At 40.8% G+C, this 21,154-nt stretch overlaps 1 protein-coding gene across 4 annotated transcripts in view; it reads left to right on the top strand.

Moving 5' to 3' along the window:
• Tfcp2 (transcription factor CP2) overlaps window positions 1-19,197 on the top strand; it is a 58,028-nt gene extending 38,831 nt beyond the window's left edge. For all 4 annotated transcript variants that reach the window (XM_090325848.1, XM_090325840.1, XM_090325833.1 and 1 more), the window contains 6 exons: window positions 197-290; window positions 1,633-1,723; window positions 9,024-9,163; window positions 10,100-10,242; window positions 14,745-14,796; window positions 16,340-19,197. In XM_090325848.1, the coding sequence (XP_090181974.1) occupies window positions 197-290; window positions 1,633-1,723; window positions 9,024-9,163; window positions 10,100-10,242; window positions 14,745-14,796; window positions 16,340-16,377 (558 nt within the window). In that variant the 3' untranslated portion in view covers window positions 16,378-19,197. The remainder of the gene's footprint in view (window positions 1-196; window positions 291-1,632; window positions 1,724-9,023; window positions 9,164-10,099; window positions 10,243-14,744; window positions 14,797-16,339) is intronic.
• Window positions 19,198-21,154: the final 1,957 nt, after the last annotated feature.

Below are 21,154 nucleotides of genomic sequence, written 5' to 3'. Positions count from 1 at the left end.
GTGGGGGAGATAAATATAAAACTCCATGGTAGCTTTCATGGTTAGAAAAAGATACTAATGTGATGTAAACAATTTCCAAACTAACTAGGCCTGTCTGAGTGTGGGTGTGCAGGTATGCTTGTCTGGAAATGTTACCTAACAAGGTAACAGATAAATGTATTTAGCAACTTAAAATCAATGGCTTTCTCCCTTTCAGAACCTTTTGCCAACAACCACACCTCAGGAAGCTCAACAGTGGTTGCATCGAAACCGGTTTTCTACATTCACAAGACTTTTTACCAACTTTTCAGGTGAAATTTGCCTTTCCTTCCTCCATGTCAGTATGGGATATTTACTTGCATTTTAGGGTCTTCTGGAATTGATGCAATAGGAGTGGTGTTCCTTTTCTATTTTTTAGTTGACATCAATTGGTTGTATAAGGGAGGGTCAGTTTAAGAAGTCCATTTATGTGTACAATATTTGTTGATCTAATCACCTTTCTACCATTCTCCCAAGTGAGTGGGTTTTTTTTTTTTTTTTTTTTTGATAAAGTGAATTTCATTAGGCACTTGTGACTTTTTCAGCCGTTTTAATTGTATTATGAGATACTTAAAACTTAAAAATCACCTCATGCTGGTGCAGTGGCTCACACCTATAATCTAGCTACTCACGAGTCTGAGATCTAAGGATCTAGGTCCAACGCCAGACCAGCACAAAAGGACCTGAGACTCTTATCTCTAACTGACCTCTAGAAAACAGGAAGTGGGGCTTGGCTCAAGGGTACGGTGGTAGCCTTGAGCTGAAGAACTGAGGGACAGAGCCCAGGCTGAGTTCACGCACATGACCCACAAAAAAAAAAGAAAAAAAACCACCTCTTAGTTTGAACTCATTTTAGCTTTAAATACTTTTAATACTTTTTCAAATGTAATTTATTAAGTGTTTTAAGGGACATTCATAGGTAATCTGAATTTTTCCACTGATATCTCTATACTGTATTTTATTTACACAATCTACTTTTAGTCAGCACTTTGTGTATACCAGCAATGGTAAAAATACACAAATGAATAAGGCATACTGGTGATCAGAGAAGTTAGTCATCATCTTGTAGGTAGGTGACAGTGGAAGTGTATATAAAGTGAGATGTTTAGGGCATGACCTGGTGTTAGAACATGTGTAACTTGTCAGGTAAATCCTATTTGATAAGGATTGGTCACATGGTAAAAAGGTATTTCAGAAGGAAAAAGAATTTCCTCTTTTAGCAAACTGATAAAAGCATTGAGTTAGGGGCTGAGAGTTTGGCCTAGTGGTAGAGTGCTTGCCTAGCCCATGTTTGATTCCTCGGTACCATATACATAGGAAAAAGCTGGAAGTGGTGCTGAGGCTCAAGGGGTAGAGCTCTAGCCTTGAGAAAATCCAAGGATAGTGCTCAGGCTCTGAGCTTAAGCCCAGAACTGGCCAAAAAAAAAAAAAAAAAAAAGCATTGAGTTAGGTGGATGAGAATTGAAATATTAAAGTAGGCAGGAGTCTGTGTGCCATGTAAAAGATGATAGACTGTAACCTGCTGGTGATGAAGTATCCTTGTAAAAGGCCAATTTTCATAGCTATTAATGAGAATCATTGCCTTTATCTTCTGTTTTCTTATTTTCATTCCAGGGGCAGATTTATTGAAACTAACTAGAGATGATGTGATCCAAATCTGTGGCCCTGCAGATGGAATCAGACTTTTTAATGCATTAAAAGGCCGGTATGTAATAGCAATGAGGTTGGACCCTTGAGTGGATTTGGAGTCAGGGGTTCACCACAAAATTACATAAATCTTGTCAAATCTTGTCCTGGGTCTTGAACTCAGGTTCTAGGTACTTTTTTCAGCCTATTTTGGTCTAGGCTAGCACTCTACCACTTGAGCCACAGCTCCACTTCTGGCTTTTTTTGGTGATTTAGTGGCGATAGGAGTCTCACAGACTTTATTGCCCATCAGCCTTTGAACTGCACTGCTCAGATCTCAGCCTCTTAAGTAGCTAGGATTTATGGGCGTGGGCCGCCAGTGCACTGCTCAAAACACTTTTGGAAATGCCAGCCATACACCAAATAAACACATATGAAAAATATACTTTTATGGGCCGAGAAGTTTGGCCTAGTGGTAGAGTGCTTGCCTCGCATGCACAAAGAGCCAGGTTTGATTCCTTGGTGCCATATACATAGAAAAAAGCCAGAAGTGGTGCTGAGGCTCAAATGGTAGAGCTCTGGCCTTGAGAAAGTCCATGGATAGTGCTCAGGCCTTGAGCTCAAGCCCAGGACTAGCCAAAAAAAAAGAAAGAAAAGAAAAATACCCTTTTGCACATTTGTTCCAATTCTAGTATATGTGTTGCCAAAGTGAGCAACCTTTCATACATTTGATCTAAAGAATTCCCCGTGCAATCCCAGCTTTCATTTCCAGGTAATTTTTTCCATCTAGAAAATACTCATCAGCCAGGTGCTGGTGGCTCATGCCTATAATCCTAGCTATTCAGGAGGCTGAGATCTAAGGATTGCAGTTCAAAGCCAGCCCAGGCATGAAAGTCTGTGAGACTCCTATCTCTAATTAACTACCAGAAAATTGGAAGTGGCGATGTGGCTCAAATGGTAGAGCCTTGAGCCAAAGACCTCAGGGACAGCGCCCAGGTCCAGAGTTCAAACCTCACAATGAAAGAAAGAAAGGAAGTAAGGAAGGGAGAAAGAAAGAGAAAAAGAGAAGAAAGGAAGAGAGAGAGAGAGAGAGAGAGAGAGAGAGAGAGAGAGAGAGAGAGAAAGTAAAATAAAATAAAATTAAAGGAATAGGGCTGGGAGTTTTGCCTAGCAGTAGAGTGCTTGTGTAGCATGCACAAAGACTGGTGTTCAATTCTTCAGTACCACATACATTGACAAAGCCAGAGGTGGCACTGTGGTTCAAGTGGTGGAGCTCTAGCCTTGAGAAAGCCCAAGGCTGGTGCTCAGACCCTGAGTTCAAGCCCCACTACTGGCCAAAAAAAAAATTAAAAAATTAAAAAAAAAGGAAAGAAAGAAGAAAAGAAAGGAAGGAAGAAATTGTCTTTAGCATGAGCCAAGTACTTTTGTTGGGTTTACAGATAAACTGGTGAGCAAACCAGACAAAATGTAGAATTTACCTTTTTTTTCTTTTTTTTTTGTTTTGGTTGTGTTGGAGTTTGAATTCAGGGCCTCATATGTTCTGGGTAGGTGAGCCATTTTCAGATAGAGTCCCTTTTTTTTTTTTTTGGTCATCAGACAGATGATGGGTAAGATGGTGGCAATGGTGGGGGAAATCTCACTAACTTGTTTTGCCCAGGTTGGTCTTGAACCATGACCCTCCCAACCTTCACCTCCAAAGTAGACAGGAAACCACTATACCCTAGTAACATTTACTTTCTTAATTTTTCTTTCTTTCTTTTTTTTTTTTTTTTTGTTGTTGTGGGACTGAACTCTGGGCCTGGGTATTGTCCCTGAGCTCTTCAGCCCAAGGCTACTGCCCTACCCTTTGAGCTACAACACCACTTCCGGTTTTCCAGTGGTTAATTGGAGATAAGAATCTCATTGACTTTAGTGCCCCAGCTAGCTCTGAACCATGATCCTCAGAACTCAGCTTCTAAGTAGCTAGGATTATAGGTGTGAACCACCATGCCTGGCTTTTTTCTTTTTGCCAGTCTTGGGGCTTGAACTCAGAGACTGGGCACTGTCCTTGGGTTTTCTTAAGGCTAGCAATCTACACCTTGAGCCACAGCACCAATTCTGGCTTTTTCTATGTATTGGTACTGAGGAATTGAACCCAGGGCTTCATGCATGCTAGGCAAGCACTCTACCAGTATGACATGTTCCCAGCCCAATATTTTCCTTCTTTCTTCCTTCCTTCCTTCCTTCCTTCCTTCCTTCCTTTCTTTCTTTTCTTTCTTTCTTTCTTTCTTTCTTTCTTTCTTTTTCTTTCTTTCTTCCCATTTTCTAGAATTTAATTGGAGATAAGAGTCTCAGGTCCTTTTGTCCCCAGGCTGGCTATGAACCTTGATCCTCAGATCTCAGCCTCCAGAGTAGCTAGGATTACAGGTGTGAGCTACCATGTCCAGCAATATTTACTTTCTAAAAGGGAGGATGTTAGAGATGAACAATAAGGATTCTGAATAATGATAAGGGCTTTAAAAGAAACCAAACAAGCAAAAATAAGTTGGATACTATAGTCCCAGTACTTTTGCAGCTGAGGCAATCGTATTAAGAGTTGAGTTCAAGCACAGTATAGACTACATAGCAAAACCATGCCTCCCCTACCCTACCTAGACTATAGAATATCCAAAATACGGTCAGGGAAGTATACCCTCTGAGGAGGGAGATGAGTAGGGGTTTTTTTTTGTTTTTTTGTTTTTTTTTTTTTGCCAGTCCTGGGGCTTGAACTCAGGGCCTGAACACTGTCCTTGGGCTTTCTCAAGGTTAGTGCTCTGCCACTTGAGCCACAGCACCACTTCTGGCTTTTTCTATGTATGTGGAACCGAGGAATTGAACCCTGGTTTTTGTGCATGCTAAGCAAGCACTCTACCACTAGGCCAAACTCCCGGCCCCAGAGATGAGTAGTATTTAAGGTGAGTTATGAGAAAGATGACTCTGTGTAGTCATATAAGGGAGGAACATTTTGGGTAGAAGGAACAATAGATACAAAGACCTTTTGTCAATTTTAACTGGAGAAAAAAAGAGTTCATTTTTAAATCAGGTAGGAATGACTTAAATGTCTGCTTGCAAATGATACTTGGAATAGAGTAATTGGAAATCTATTTTTGAAATTTACTTTTTTTGTGTGTTATGAGGAAGAAAACTCAACCACTGAGCTAACTAACTACCAACCCCAAGATTTACAATGTTTGGAGACAGTGTCTGTATAGCCCCTGCTAGCCTTGCACTGGCTCCTCCTGTCACAACCTTCTACAATTTATAATTTTAAATAAGCAGTGATATTGAGGGAAAAAACAGGTCAGTGGCAACAGAACTGAACGAGTGACTAAAAATAATGAACGAAATTGTGGAAGATTTGTGTTTTCTTTATAAGGGATATTGAATCAGGTTGGCTAGAACTGTGGGAAATTTAAAAGACAAGTGAAATTCAGGGGTAATGACTAAGGGAAAGATGAAAGAATCTTTCAAGAGCTAGTTGTAACTTAGTTGTAGAGTTATTGCTGACCATGAGCAACTCCTGGATCTCACCCCCATTATTGCAGAAATAACTTCAATATAATGGGAATAGAAACAAGAATTAGTCACTTAAAAGTTGTTCTTTTCTTTTTTTCTTTTGGTAGTGCTAGGATTTGAACTTAAGATCTGGTTGCAGGCACTTTACTAGTACCACTCTACCATTACTTTTTGCACTGCTAATATTGCAGATAAGGATTTACTCTATGCCCAGTTGGGCCTCATGTCAAGCCTGCTATTATTATTGTTGTTGTTATTGTTGTTATTATTATTATATAGTTGTACAAATTATATGTCAGGTTCTGACTACAATGCTTCTTGATCAACGTTACCCCTTCCATTTTTCTTCCCTATTTTCTCTCTCCCATCCCTAACCTCGTTACATAACTCAATTTTTACATAATGTACAATGACTATAATGACTACATTTCTCATCCTTCCTCTCTCCATTCATGTGCCCTCCCTTCTTTGCCCTTCCCCCTCCCTAACACATTTTCTCTTCCTGTAGCTCTTCAGAGAAGTCGCGCTCTGAGACTCCTTCCCTAAATATAGCATCTTTTAGTTTGTAAATTCATTGGCCCCTGTATATGTCATGACCAGTTGTATTTTAGAACTAGCTTCTACATATGAGAGAAAATATGAGCTGTTTGTCTCTCTAAGCCTTGTTTACTTAACATGTTTAGTTCTAGACCCATCTATTTCCCTGCAAATGACACAACCTTATTCTTTCTAATGGATGAGTAAAATTCCATTATGTATATGTACCACAATTTCTTGAGTCACTCATCTGTTACAGGGCATCTGGGCTGTTTCCGTGACTTGGCTATTGTGAATAGTGCAGCAATGAACATGGATATACAGTATCTTTACAATATTCTGACTTGTAATGTGCTGGGCAGTTCCTTTTTTTGTTTTTGTTTTGTTTATTTTGCCATCCTAGGGCTTGAACTCAGGGCCTGGGCACTGTCCTTGGGCTTCTCAAGGCTAGCACTGTACCGCTTGAGCCACAGCACCACTTCTGGTTTTTTTTCATGTATGCTAGGCAAGCACTGTACCACTAGGCTACACTCCCAGTCCTGTGCTGGGTAGTTCTATGTTTAAGGTTTTTTCTTTTGTTTTGTGAAGAATCTCCAAACTGCCTTCCAGAGTAGTGCTAATTTACATTCCCACCAACAGTATAATAGGGTTCCTTCTCTCCCCATCCTAATCCCTGCTAGCATTTTTTTATTGTTTTGTATTTTGATGCTGGCTAATCATATTAGGGTGAGATGGATTCTCAATGTTATTTTGATTTTTATTTCCTTTATGGCCAGGGATGTTGAGCATTTCCTCATGTGCTGATTAGTCATTCTTACTTCTGAGAAATCTACATTTAGCTTCAAGCCTTCTTATTTGACCTTTTCTAAGTTGCTGGGATGACAAACATATTTCTACATCTAGCCATGTGCTTCACCACAGCTTGGGATGACAGGTACAAGCTATAGTGCTAGCCACTGGCCAAGATGGAGTTTCAGGAACTTGCCCTGATTGGCCTTGAAATGAGATCCCCTTTTCCCAAGTAGCTGGAACTGTAATTACAGTCTTCAGCCATCATACTCAATAGGTATTTCCTTTCTAGGCCTGCGCACTGTCCCTGAGGTCTTCAGCTCAAAGCTATCGTCCTACTCCTAGAGCCACAACACCACTTCTGGTTTTCTGGTGGCTAAGTGGAGATAAAAGTCTCAAGGACTTTCCCAGGCTGGCTTTGAACCACAGTCCTCAGGTCCCAACGTCTTGAGTAGCTAGCCACCAACACCCAGCTTAGATATTTCCTTTTTAAGTATATAAAGAACAGTGATTCATGTCTATAATCCTAGCATCTAAGAAGCTAAGATCTGAGGGTCATGTTTTGAAGCCAGCACAGGCAAGAAAGTCTATGAGATTCTTATCCTCAGTTGACCATCACAAACCTGGAAATGGAATTGTGGCTTAAGTAGTAGAATGCTAGCCTTGAGGACAAAGCTAAGGGACAGCATCCAGGCTCTGAGTTTAAGACACAGTATACATACACACATACACATACACACATATACACGCGCACACACACACACACACATGCTCTGTATCTCTCTCTGTCTCTTTCTGTCTTCTCTCTCTCTCTCTCTCTCTCTCTCTCTCTCTCTCTCTCTCTCACACACACACACACACACACACACACACACACACACACACACACACTATTTAGAAATAGTGAATAGGATGACCAGATCAACCTAAGCACTGGTAACACATACCTGTTATCCTAGCTACTCAGGAGGCTCAGATCTGAGGATCATGATTTGAAGCCAGCCCAGGCAGGAAAGTCCATGAAACTCTTCTCTCCAATTAACTGCCAAAAAAATATCAGAAATGGAGCTGTGGCTCAAGTAGTACAGTTGCTAACCTTGAGCAAAAAAAGCTCAGGTACGGGCTGGGAGTTTGGCCTAGTGGTAGAGTGCTTGCCTAGCATGCACCAAGACCCGGGTTCGATTCCTTGGTACCACATACTTAGAAAAAGCCAGAAGTGGTGCTGAGGCTTAAGTGGTAGAGTTCTAGCCTTGAGAAAAATCCAAGGACAGTTTTAGCACACACACACACACACACACACACACACACACACACACACACGCACACAAAAGGAAGGAAGGAAACCAGATTAAGAAGGGAAGACAGAAAAAGGACTAAGCTATTTAGATAATAAGAAATAAGATTCTCCAGTTTGGTTTGTTTGTTTCCTTTTATTGATCGTGGGGCTTGAACTCAGGGCCTGGGTATTGTCTCTGAGCTCTTTTGCTCAAAGTTAGCATTCTACCTCTTTGAAATATAGCACCACTTCTAGTTTTCTGGTGGTTAATTGGAGCCAAGAGTGTCATGGACTTTCCTGCCTAGGCTGGCATTGAGCCAAGATCCTAAAATCTCAGCCTCCTGAATAGTTAAGATTACAGGACTGAACCATTGGTACCTGGCTGCATTTTTATTATTTCAAATCTTTTAGATCAGAACTCACAAATTGAAATTACTACAGGAGCTACATAGGTACTGTGAAGGAATGTCAAAGTTTTTCTGAAGAATTGTAAAGGAAATATGATAGTTTTCATGTGAGAATGAAGATCCTAGATTGCCAGAACTGAGAGTTTTGTTTTGATGGGTAGGGGGAGGGGTGTCATGGGGCTTGAACTCTGGACTGGGTGCTGTCTCTGAGCTCTTCAGCTCAATACTACCGCCTTACCCTTGAGCTACAGCCCCACTTTCTGTTTTCTAGGGATTAATTGGAGATAAAGAGTCTCTTAGGCTTTGGCTTTGTATTGCCAGCTGGCTTTGAACCTTGATAGCTAGGATTAGAGGCATGAGCCACCGTGCCCAGCTCAGAACTGAGTTATTTTTGTTTGTTTCTTTCTTTTCTTTTCTTTTCTTTTGCCAGTCCTGCCTTTAACTCAAGGCCTCAGCACTATTCTTGGGCTTTCTCAAGGCTAGAGCCACCACTTGAGCCACAGAACCACTTCCAGCTTTTCCCTATGTATGTGATACTAAGGAATTGAACCCGGGTCTTCGTACATACTAGGCAAGCACTCTACTAGGCCAAACTCTTGGCCCCAGAACTGAGTTTTTAAGAGCCATAGTTTTGACATTTAGATGTCTCCTGTTGGAACTAATTCACATTCAAGAATAGAAACAATAACTGAGGAGCTAATAAAACATATAAGTAAATTGCATTTGCTCTGTGAATTGCCAGTTCTCAACCACTGCTTTAGTAATGTATACATACAATCTCCCCTACAACGTACTTACCATAAAAAATACAAAATTATTTTTTTCTACCTCCTTAGGATGGTACGTCCAAGGTTAACCATATATGTCTGTCAGGAATCACTGCAGTTGCGGGAGCAACAGCAGCAGCAGCAGCAACAACAGCAGCAGCAGCCACAGCAGAAACCTGAGGATGGAGACTCAAATGGTACTTTCTTCGGTAGGTGGTTCTGGGCAGATCAGGACAGAAAGGTGAAAAATACAACTTATGGGCATGTGTGATGTGCATTTATCAAATCAATTTGGCATTTGCCAGAAATAATAGTATTTTCCATATTTATTGAGCTCCATTAATATATGCCAGATGCTATTCCCAATACTTTTTTTTCTTTTCTTTTTTTTCTTTTTGTGTGTGTATAGGGGGATGGGCCTTGAACTCAGCCTGGGCACTGTGCCTGAGCGCTTCAGTTCAAGGCTACCACCCTACTTGTGAGCCAAGCCCCACTTCCCGTTTTCTAGAAGTTAATTGGAGATGAGAGTCTCAGGTCCTTTTGTGCTCAGGCTGGCTATGAACCTTGATCCTTAGATCTCAGCCTCCTGAGTAGCTAGGATTACAGGTGTGAGCCACTGCACCCAGCTCCCAATACTTTTTTTTATTGGTGGTGGTGGTGGTTGTGGAGCTTGAACTTGGGGGTCTAGGTGTTGTTCCTGAGCTCTTCAGTCAAGGGCTGGTGCTCTATCACTTTGAGCCACAGGGCCACTTTGGACTTTCTGGTGGTTACCTGGAGATAAGAATCCCACAGACTTTCCTGCCCAGGCTGGCTTTGAACCTCAATCCTTAGATCTCAGCCTCCTGAGTAGCTATGATTACAGGTATGAGCCACCAGTGCCCAGCCCCAACACTTTTTACATATTTTATAACTCATAATCTCTTTGTCCTAAATTTTATTATTTTTTGCCAATGTTTAGATGAAGAAAATGAAGCCAAAGGACATTAAATAACTTGTCCTAGTCTCATGGCCAAAGAGCCATGATCTGTACAAAGGCAGTGTGATTTCTGAGTCTTAAAGGAAATTGAACATTTCTAATGGTCAGATTATCTACAAATGCTGAGAACTTTTGTACTGACTGCTGTTGCTCTCTCTCCCTCTTTCAGTATATCATGCCATCTATCTAGAAGAACTGACAGCTGTTGAATTGACAGAAAAAATTGCTCAGCTTTTCAGCATTTCTCCTCACCAGATTAGCCAGATTTACAAACAGGGACCAACAGGAATCCATGTGCTTATCAGTGATGAGGTAGATTTTTTTTTTCAGTACAATTGTTTACCAGTTGATAATTAAATTTATTAGGACATGTAACAAGAGCAAAATTGATTTTATTGGGATAGAGCTCTATTTCCCTCATCTTCCTCCTCCTGTGTGTGTGTGTGTGTGTGTGTCCCCATGTATGTGTGTGTGTCCCCATGTGTGTGTCCATGAATGCCAGTAATACGGTATGAATTCAGGGCCTATGAGCTCAAGGTTGGTGTTCTATCTAACAATGCCACAGCTCCACTTCCGGCTTTCTTGGTGGTTAATTAGAGATAAGAATCTCAGACTCCTGGGCCATGAGTTTAGCCTAGTGGTAAAGTGCTTACCTACTATGCACAAAGACCTGAGTTCAATTCCTGGGTACCACATACATAGCAAAAAGCCAGAAATGGTGCTGTGGCACAAGTGGTAGAGCTCTAGCCTTGAGAAAGCCAAAGGACAGTACCCAGGCCCTGAGTTCAAGACCCAGGACTGGCAAAAAAAAAAAAAAGAATCTGATAGACTCCTTCTTGAGCTGGTGCAAACTGCAGTTTTCAGATCTCAGCTGCCTGACTAGATAGGATCACAGATATGATCCTATAGCACCTACTTAGAGCTCTATTTCTTTCCTTCCTTCCTCCCTCCCTCCCTCTGTTTCTCCCTCCCTTCCATTCTTTTTTTTGCCAGTCGGGGGGCTTGATCTTAAGGCATGGGCACTGTCTTTGGGTTTTCTCACAGCTAGCATTCTACCACTTAAGCCACAGCACCATTTCCAGCATTTTCTGTGTATATGGTACTGAGGGCTTCATGCATGCTAGGCAAACACTTGACCGCTAAGCCACATTCCCAGCCCTAGAGCTCTATATTCCAAACCAGAGGTTTCAGACTTTTTTGTTTGTGCAAGTTATAGGGCTTGATCTCAAGGCCTGGGCACTATCCCTTAGCTTCTTTGCACGAGGGTGGTACTCTACTATTTAAATAACAGCTCCACTTCCAGCTTTTTGGTGGTTAATTAGAAATAAAAGTCTCATGGATTTTCATGCTTGGCTGGCTTGGAAATACAATAAGTATGCATCAACATGTCTGACTCTCATAGACTTCTATGTTAACACTAAATTTTTATGCTTATTCATCTTTTATTGATTATTCTACCACATTGTACCATATTCCTTTTTTGTTTTTGTTTCAACTTAGGGCTATTTGAACTTAGGGCTTTGTGCTTCCTAGGTAGGTACTTTACTGTTTAAGCCATGCCTCCAGCCTTTTTTGTTCTGGTTATTTTTAGGGTCTCACTTTTTTTTTTTTTTTTTTTTGCCAGTCCTAGGCTTGAGCTCAGGGCCTGAGCACTATTCTTGCACTTTCTCAAGACTAGAGCTCTACCACTTGAGCCTCAGTACCACTTCTGGATTTTTTTCTATGCATATGGTACTGAGGGATCGAACCTTGGTCTTCGTGCATGCTAGGCAAGCACTGTACCACTAGGCCAAACTCCTGGCTTTACTTTTTTTTTTTTTTTTTTTGGTGGGTCATGGGGCTTGAACTTGGCCTGAGCACTGTCCCTGAGCTCTTGAGCTCAAGGCTACTGCCCTACCCTTGAGCCAACCCCCACTTCCTGTTTTCTAGAGGTTAATTGGAAATAAGAGTCTCAGGTCTTTTTGTTCCCCAGTCTGGCTTTGAACCTTGATTCTCAGATCTCAGCCTCCTGAATAGCTAGGATTACAGGTGTGAGCCACTGCACCCAGCTAGGGTCTCACTTTTTCCTGCACTGCAATCCTCCTACTTATACTCCCTACAGTAGCTGGGATGTCAAGTATTCACCATGCTGAGATTGGAGGGGTGGTCTTACAAATTTTTTTACCCAGGCTAACTTGGAACTGTGATCCTCTTGATCTCAACTTTCCATATAGCTGGGATAACACATATATACAACTACAACTAATTATTGGTTGAGATGGAAGTTACACAACCTTTTTGTACAGCCTGGCCTTGGGCTTCAGGCCTAATTTCTACTTTCTGGGTAGCTAAGACTATAGACATTAACCACCTCTGTGGTATCTCCACATTTCTTTGAAAGAAAAATTTGTTTCAATAAAAGTTGAAAAGCGGGGCCTGGTGTTAGGTGCCAGTGGTTCATGCCTGTGCTCCTAGTTACTCGTGGAGGCTGAGATCTGAGGATCATGGTTTAAGCCAGCCTAGGCAGGAAGGTCAATAAGATTCTTATCTCCAATTAACCACCAAAAAAATAAGTCGACTTATGTAACTAATTGATGTCAATGAAAAAATATAAATCCTCCAAATTGAAATACTATTTCTTTTGAGTAGAACTATCACTATAGTTATGCAACTGATTAAAATAATAAGTATATTACATGTTTTAAGAATGAATTACTCAGGCTGGGAGTGTGGCCTAGCATGCATGAAGCCCTGGGTTTGATTCCATGAAGTGGCACTGTGGCTCAAGTGGTTGAGCATTAGCCTTAAGAAAGCTCAAGGATAGTTCCCAGGCCCTGTGTACAAGCCCCCCGCCTCCAAAAAAAAGAATGAATTACTAAACCTTGAAATGTTTTACTAAGTAATTATTAAACATCAAGAAAAGGGAATAGAAAACCAGGTGTGGTAGTTCACACCTGTAATCCTAGCTACTCAGGAGGCTGAGATCTAAGGATCATCGTTTAAAGCCAGTTCAAAGCCAGCCTGAGCACTATAGTCCATGAGACTCTTAGCTCAGATTACTAGAAAACCTGAAAATGGCGCTGTGACTCAAGGGGTAGGCTTTTTGAACCAAAGACTTCAGGGACAATGCCCAGGCCCAGGGGTAGGGCAGTAGCTTTGAACTGAAAAGCTCAGGGTTCAAATCCCATAATCACACACACACACACATACACACACACCGAGAGAGAGAGAGAAAGAGAGAGAGAGAGAGAGAGAGAGAGAGAGAGAGAGAGAGAGAGAGAGAGAGAGAGAGAGAAATAGGGTGTAGATCAGTGGTAGAGCAAAAGCTTGGCATGCATAAGGCCCTCAGTTCAATCCTCAACATTTACAAAAGAAAAAAAATTAGACATGCATCTGTTAATTTAATGAGATTGATTCACTTTCTTGCCCTAACACATGATGAATTGTCTGTAATTAAGTACTGCCTATTGTAGAAATGACAGAGTTCAATTCCATCTTGGTTTTCCCCTAGGTTTAAGTGCTGTGGATCTTAATTGACCTAAATTCATAGGAATGATTCATAGGAATAGATAGAGTTCTGCTATAACAGTATCATTAGAGTTTTTTTAGACTTCTGAACTAAATACTAAGATGGGATAATGATGTTACCAGAAATCATTATACATATATGTATCCACATTATACATATATGTTATGTATATAATATATATTGTGCCAGTCCTAGGACTTGAACTCAGGTCCCAGGAACTGTTCCTGAGCTTCTTTGGCTCAAAGCTAGTGCTCTAAGCCAGGCGAGGTGGCTCATGCCTATATTCCTAGCTACTCAGGAGGCTGAGATCTGAGGATCAAGGTTCAAAGCCAGCCTGGACACAAAAGGACCTGAAACTCTTATTTCCAGTTAACCTCTAGAAAATGGGAAGTGGGGCCTGGCTGAAGGGTAGGGCAGTAGCCTTGAGCTAAAGAGCTCAGAGACAATGCCCAGGCTCAGGTAGGGAGGTAGCTTTGAGCTGAAGAGCTCAGGGACAGCACCCACCTAGTGCTCTGTCTCTTTGAACCAAAGCACCACTTTCAGTTTCCTGGTAGTTAGTTGGAGAAAAGAGTCTCATGGATTTTCTGCCCTGGCTACTTTGAACTGTAATACTCAGATATCAGTATCCTGAGTAGCTAGGATTACAAGTGTGAGCCACCAATGCCTTTCCCCAAAACTATTTTGAGTCCTCTCTCTTTTGACAATTTGATCACTCTTTAGTTAGAAGCCAAATGATTCATACAAGGGTTGGTTATTCTGATATTACAGTTCATCTTTGTGGTTCTACTTTGGTACTGAGGCTTTCACACCCCCAGGTAGGGGTATGGCGCCTCAGTAGGGTCCTAACCACTTCCCCCCACACACACCTTTTTTTTTTTTTTTACAGTGCTGAGGCTTGAACTTAAGACCTTAGGCAAACTCTACCACTGAGCTATGTCTTTACTCCTTAGTAAAATTCTACAAGAGTGAAACTTATGCTTTTATTTTATAAAGCGTGCTATGAAAGTTTTAGAAGAGAAAATGGAAAAAATATTGGCATATGGCATTAACCCATATACTTTGAGACAAGCTTTTTGAAAAGTAGAGGGAAAATACTCATGATTTATAGAAATTAATGATGTACTCTTATTTGTGACCCTTAAAGGCCCTCATATAAACCACTCAGGATGTGGGGTTGTCTTTAGAAATACAAAAAATAGAAAGGGGTTATTTTCTATTTAAAGCTAATATACTTTTTTAAGACTCATAATCAAATTCAGGAAATTTAAAGTTTAAAATAACCAGCAAATTCTCTTGCTTTTTTCAGATGATACAGAACTTTCAGGAAGAAGCCTGTTTTATTTTGGACACAATGAAAGGTAATAAAAGTTATAAGACAAATAACTTTTTCCAAATTGTTTAAAATCTTTTTTTTTTTGCCAGTCCTGGGCTTGAGCTCAGGGCCTGAGCACTGACCTTGGACTTGCTCAGGGCTAGAACTCTACCACTTGGAGTCTCAGCACCACTTTCAGCTTTTTTTTCTTTTTATGTGGTACCAAGGAATCGAACCTGGGTCTTCGTCCATGCTAGGCAAGGACTCTACCACTAGGCCAAACTCCTGGCCTTAGGATCTTTTTTCAGGCTGGGCTTATAGCTCAGTGGTACATTACATGGAAGGCCCTCAGTTCCACCTCATAGCACCAAAACCAAAACATGGTCTTTTCATATTTTATTTGCCCAGGCTGCCCTTGAACTCACAGTCCTCTGCCTCACTCTTCGGAGTGCTGTAATTATAGATGTGTTACCTATAATCTCAGCAATGTATTTTACTTCTTTCAGAGGAAAAAAAATAGGACTGCATGTGCAATAGAAAAAGTCATATTACTGGTTCCTTATACGATTTGGCTTTTGCTATTGTCAAAATAGACAAAGTGTACTTGATGACTTATCACTCTATCCTCCACTGACAAATGAGGAAGTAAAAGCATGTTGTTTTTAGCATTAGTGGCTCTCGCCTGTAATCCTAACTACTCAGGAGGCTGAGATCTGAGGATCAAGGTTCAAGGCCAGCTAAAGCGGGAAATTGTGAAACTCTACAGTTAACTGCCAGGAAATCAGAAGTGGCACTGTGTCTCAAAGTGGTAGAGCACTAGCCTTGAGCAAAAAGGAGCTCAGAGACAACAGCCAGGCCATAGTTTAAGCCCTGTGACTGATTAAAAACAAACAAAAACCATGTTGTTTTTATAATACACACTTGTAGATGTTTCTTGATTTATGGTGAGCTCAGATCCTGATAAACTCAATATTAAAAACTTTTGTTATTGTTGTTTTTGCCAGTCCTGGGGTTTGAACTCAGGGCCAGGGCACTGTCCCTGAGCTTTCTCAAGGCTAGCACACAATACCACTTCTAGCTTTTTCTGTGTATATGGTATGGGGGAATTAAACTCAGAGCTTCATGCATGCTAGGCTAGCACTCTACCACTTGGCCACAATCCTGGCCCCAATATTGAAAAATATTAAAAAATGCATTTAATACATCTAGACTGTCATTCATTAATGCAACACAGTACATTGTAGAATATCAGCATTTTACTCTGGTGATTTTGTGACTAATTTCAAACTGTAGTTCACTGCCAGTGGCCAGCACCATAGAGAGCCTCATACTGCATGTATTTTGAACTCAGGAAGAGTTCAAAATTCAAAGTACAGCTTCTAATGAATATGTATGGTTCTTGTATCATTGTAGAGTCAGAACACTGAGGTGCTTATGGAAATCACGTGTGCCAGTATTCTGTGTTAATAAGTATGCTGTTCTTTGTCTTGTTCTGACTCTGCTCCTTTTCACCAAAAGCCTTATGATAGTTTTGATTTTGTCCTATCGTTTTACAGATGACTAAAGAGTATTTCTTTCTCTTTTTACAGCAGAAACCAATGATAGCTATCATATCATACTGAAGTAGGTGTGGGGCCTTCCACGGTCAGTGTCTGTTGCTTCCTTCACCTTCCCCTCTTGAAAACTGCCCTCTTGAAGGAGATAAGGAGATTGAAGGTCTGCAGGAACCTGGCTCATCTGACCGTGGCAGGGGAGGGAGGGATGTAAGCATTGGAGGCAGGATCTCAGTTGGTTTAAGTACTAGTGGCACTCACAGATGACTGCCCAATGTGCAGTTCTCTAGCAAGTTTTTAGTTACAGTTCTGGTCCCTGTTGCTGAATGTCAGTAGAACTTCATGTTTTTAAGGTGTATGTAGGGCACAGTGAGGATGGAAATTGTGTGATGTTTGATGGAAAGATGTTGAATTTTGTGATATGGAACCATTTAGGTTTTTTTTAACCTGTACTGGGGCTTGAACTCAGGGCCTGGGCATTGTCCCTTCACTTTTTTGCTCATTCCACCACTTGAGCCACAGCTCCATTTCTGGCTGTTGATGGTAAATTGGAGAAAATAGTTTCATAGACTTTCATACCTGAGCTGGCTTTGAACCGGGATTCTCAGTTCTCAGCCTACTAAGTAGCTAGGATTACAGGTATGAGCCACCTGGGCCACTCTCTACAATTCTTTTCAAACATAAAAGTAAATACCTACATTCAGAAAACTAGGTCTTCAATATCTTTTACATTGAACATATTGTCCTTTCTCTCTGCCCCATTTGGTCTCTGACAATTTTGTCAACAATGAAATATATACAGAATTCTAGAATGATTCAGTTCACCTGTAATGCTACAACTAATAGGAATTTGGGCTAACATTTTATTGACCAGGATGTTTGATGCATTGTCTAAATGGTTTATCTTGTTTAATTCTCTTAAAAACCTGAATGGGTCGGGGCTTGGTGGCTCACGCCTAGTTAGTAATCCTAGCTACTCAGGAGGCTGAGATCTGAGGGTTGCGGTTCAAAGCCAGCCTGGGCACTAAACAATTCATCTCAAATTAACCACTAGAAAACCAGAAGTGGTGCTGTGGTTCAAGGGTAGCCTTGGGCTGAAGAGCTCAGAGACTGTGCCCAGGCCCAGAATTCAAGTCCCATGCCTGACCCAGAAAAACCCTGAATGTGTGGTGGCTCATGCCTCTAATCCTAGCTACTCAGGAGGCTGAACTCTGAGAATTGAGGTTCAAAGCCAGCCTGGTCATGAAAGTCCATGAGACTCTTGTCACTAGTTAACCACCAGAAAACTGGAAGTGGTGCTATGATGCTTTAAAGTGGTAGAACACTAGTCTTGAGCTGAAGAGCTCAGGGACATCGCTCAGGCCCAGAGTTCAAGCCTCAGGACCAATAGAAATGGAGAGAAAAAAAAAAAAAAGAACCCTGAATGAAGGGGCTGAAGCATGGCCTCATGGTAGTGCCTGCCTAGCATGCATGAAGCCCTGGTTCAATTCCTTGGTACTGCATACACAGAAAAGGCTGGAAGTGGTACTGGGATTTAAGTGGTAGAGTCCTAGCCTGGAAAAACCCAAAGACAGTTCCCAGGTCCTGAGTTTAAGCCCCAGGCACTGGCAAGAAAAAAAAAGAAAAAAACAAAACAAAACAAAAAAAGAACTGAATGGAGAAGATACTGGTGATCCCTAACATAGATGGGAAAGACTCGACTCTTGGTGTCTGGGTAGCTTAGCTAAGTCATAGCTCGCAAGTAGTGATGCTGAGATCTAAACCTAGGCTTTCTGGCCGTTATTCTAATATCACTAGTCTGTTCTTTCTAGTCTGTGCTCACATTGTTTAATATTATGGCTTTTTAGGGGAACTGAACTGAGGAATTAAGAGATAAACCACACTTAAATAATGACCAAATCAAGTCCCGCAAAATCGTGTGTGTGTGTGTGTGTGTGTGTGTGTGTGTGTGTGTGTGTGTGTTTAAGCGCTACTATGCTTAAACTACAGGCCTGGTCACTGTCCCTTAGCTTTTTTGCTCAAAGCTACTCTACCAACTGAGCCACAACTGCACTGCCAATTTTTTGCTGGTTAATTGGGGTTAAGAGTTTCATGGACTTGCCTGGGGCTAGCTTTGAACTATAATCCTCAGATCTCAGCCTCTTGAGTAGCTAGGAATACAGGTGTGAGCCACCAGCATCTGATTGTCACCTGCAGTTTTAAGTACCATCATTTATCAGAATCACAGAATTTGAGATGACAAAAACTTGGAATTACCCATAACTCCCAAATTCACCATTCTTGAGTGACTTTCATAAATTATTTATTTATAACTGATTTAAGACTCTCCTTTCCTCTCTGCTTCTTCATTTGGAATAGGAAGTTGTTTACTTATATAGTGTTCTTTTATGTAAGCTTTATAAGAGATTAATTCCTTTCCCTTCAATACTTTTTTTCCTCCCCAATCCTGGGGCTTGAACTCAGGGTCTGAGCACTGTCCTTTGCTTTCTCAAGGCTAGTACTCTACCACTTGAGCCACAGCACCACTTCTGGCTTTTTCTGTGTATGTGGTAACCAAGGAATCAAACCCAGGACTTAATACATGCTAGACAAGCACTTTACCACTAGACTAAACTCCTGGCCCTCCCTTCATACTCTTACCCATATATATTTGTAATTCCTTATAAAAGATTTGTGTGTGTGTGTGTGTAAATATGTAGCATCATAGATTTTCTTTACCTATATGTGAAGTTTTATCCAGAAATATCTTAACAGATTATGCTGAGGTGAACAAAAATGATGTTAAACATTTCTGTATTGGATTTGGATTTGTGTGTGTGTATGTTTTTAAAACATTTGATAAAGCTTAAATGTTTTTTACATGGAGATTTTTGCTCATTAAAATCAACCTGCAACATGGTCTAATTTCTCTTGGTTTGAAACTAGTTGGAAACCTTGGAACCGAACTTGACATGTTAGGCCACAATGCTGTTTTTGTGGGTGATTACTAAGTGATTACACTTTGAGGAGTCATTTCTAGTTGTATTATAATCCTGGGTCTGTTGCTTAGCTTAGGTAGAATGGACCTGCAAGTTACACTTTCTAATTTTTTTCTATACAAAAGTTTTATTAAAGTAGTCTTCAGCCAGGCATTTTGGCTTCTGCCTGTCATCCTAGCCATTAAGGAGGCTGAGAACTGAGGATTGCAGTTCAAAGCTAGCACAGGCAGAAATTCTGTGAGACTCCTATTTCCAATTAACTACTAGAAAACCGGAAGTAATGCTGTGGTTCAAGGTGGTAGATTGTCAGCTTTGAGCAATAGACCTCAGAGACAAGGCTTAGGCCCTGAGGTCCCCAACCAACCAAGAAAAAAAAAGTCTTAGCACTGGGATTGTAGCTTAGTGGTAGAGTGCTTGCCGAACATCCATGAGGCCCTGGGTTCAATTTCTCAGTACTACATAAACAAACAATTAAATTATATTAAAATATTCCTAAAATAGTTTTCACACTTATGGAAATGAATTTATATATATAGCATTGTGTTTACAGAACTTTACATTTCCAGAAACTATCTTAGGTCACACAAAGACACATATGCACACATACATATATGAAGGGATCTATATGTGTTATATATCTATAGATGCACTTGGGATTGTGTATGGTAGGCAAGTGCTCTACCACTTAAGCTCTGTTCCCAGATATAAATATCTCAGACTTTCTCTAGATCTCCCCTGAACATTTTTAGGCTAGTTTTATAGAATTGGTACACTGACAAAAAGTTCAGTTTGCTTTACAAAATTGCATGTTTAATGTTGATCCTTAAAGTGCCTTTTCCTTATCAAAGTAATATATAAAATTATAAATTCAAACTATAAAGAAAGGTATAACTTTTTCCTTGCTTTTTTTTTTTAAGTCCTGGGACTATTACTCAAGGCTTGGGTGTTATCCCTGAGCTTCTTTGGCTCAAAGCTAGTTGCTGCCACTGGAGGTTCAGCTTCACTTCTGACTTCTTTGGTGATTAATTGAGGGCAATAGTCTTATGGGCTTTCCTGCTTGGGCTGGTTTTGAACGGTCATCCTTAGATCCCAGACTCCTAAGTAGCTAGGATTATAGGCATGAGCCACTGGCACCTGGATTGTAACTTAATTTCTGTAGTTTATATATCTTGCACATGTTTTTTTTGTGTGTGTGCCAGTCCTGGGGTGTGAACTTAGGGCCTGAGCACTGTCCTGGGGTTTTGTTTTCTTAAGGACAGAATTCTGTCACTTGAGCCACAGCACCATTTCTGGCATTTTCTATGTATGTAGAACCAAGGAATCAGACCTGAGTCTTTGTGAATGCTAGGCAGGCACTCTACCACTAGGCCCAGCTCCCAGCCCTTGAATATTTTTTTTTCTTTTTTTGTGGGTCATGGGATTTGAACTCTGGGGCTGGGCAAACGTCCCTGAGCTCTTAAGCTCAAGGGTATCACCCTACCCCTGAGCTACAGCACCATTTCCCGTTTTCTAGTGATTAATTGGCGATAAAGAGTCTCATGTCCTTTAGTGCAGGGACTGGCTTTGAACCACAATCCTTAGATCTCAGCCTCTTGAGTAGCTAGGATTACAGGCAGGAGCCACTTTACCCGGTTCTGAACATCTTTTTCTATTAGAATTTATAGTCTACATCATTTTTTTAATTGGCCATTCTCTATGTATATTATTTAGGTTAAGCACATTTGAAAATGCATCTTGATGCATTTTATAATACATATCCTTAAGATATGATCCTAGAAACACAATTTACTAGATTTAAAATTTTAACAATGTGGGTAGTTGATATAAATTAGATAGTTTAATATTTGTTAGAGTGAAAGTATATAAGAAGCAG

Source organism: Megascapheus bottae, chromosome 2 (assembly GCF_031878675.1).
Source record: "Megascapheus bottae isolate mThoBot1 chromosome 2, mThoBot2.hap1, whole genome shotgun sequence".
In the NCBI taxonomy this organism is placed as follows: domain Eukaryota; kingdom Metazoa; phylum Chordata; class Mammalia; order Rodentia; family Geomyidae; genus Megascapheus; species Megascapheus bottae.
This window is presented reverse-complemented; position numbering and strand designations above follow the sequence as displayed.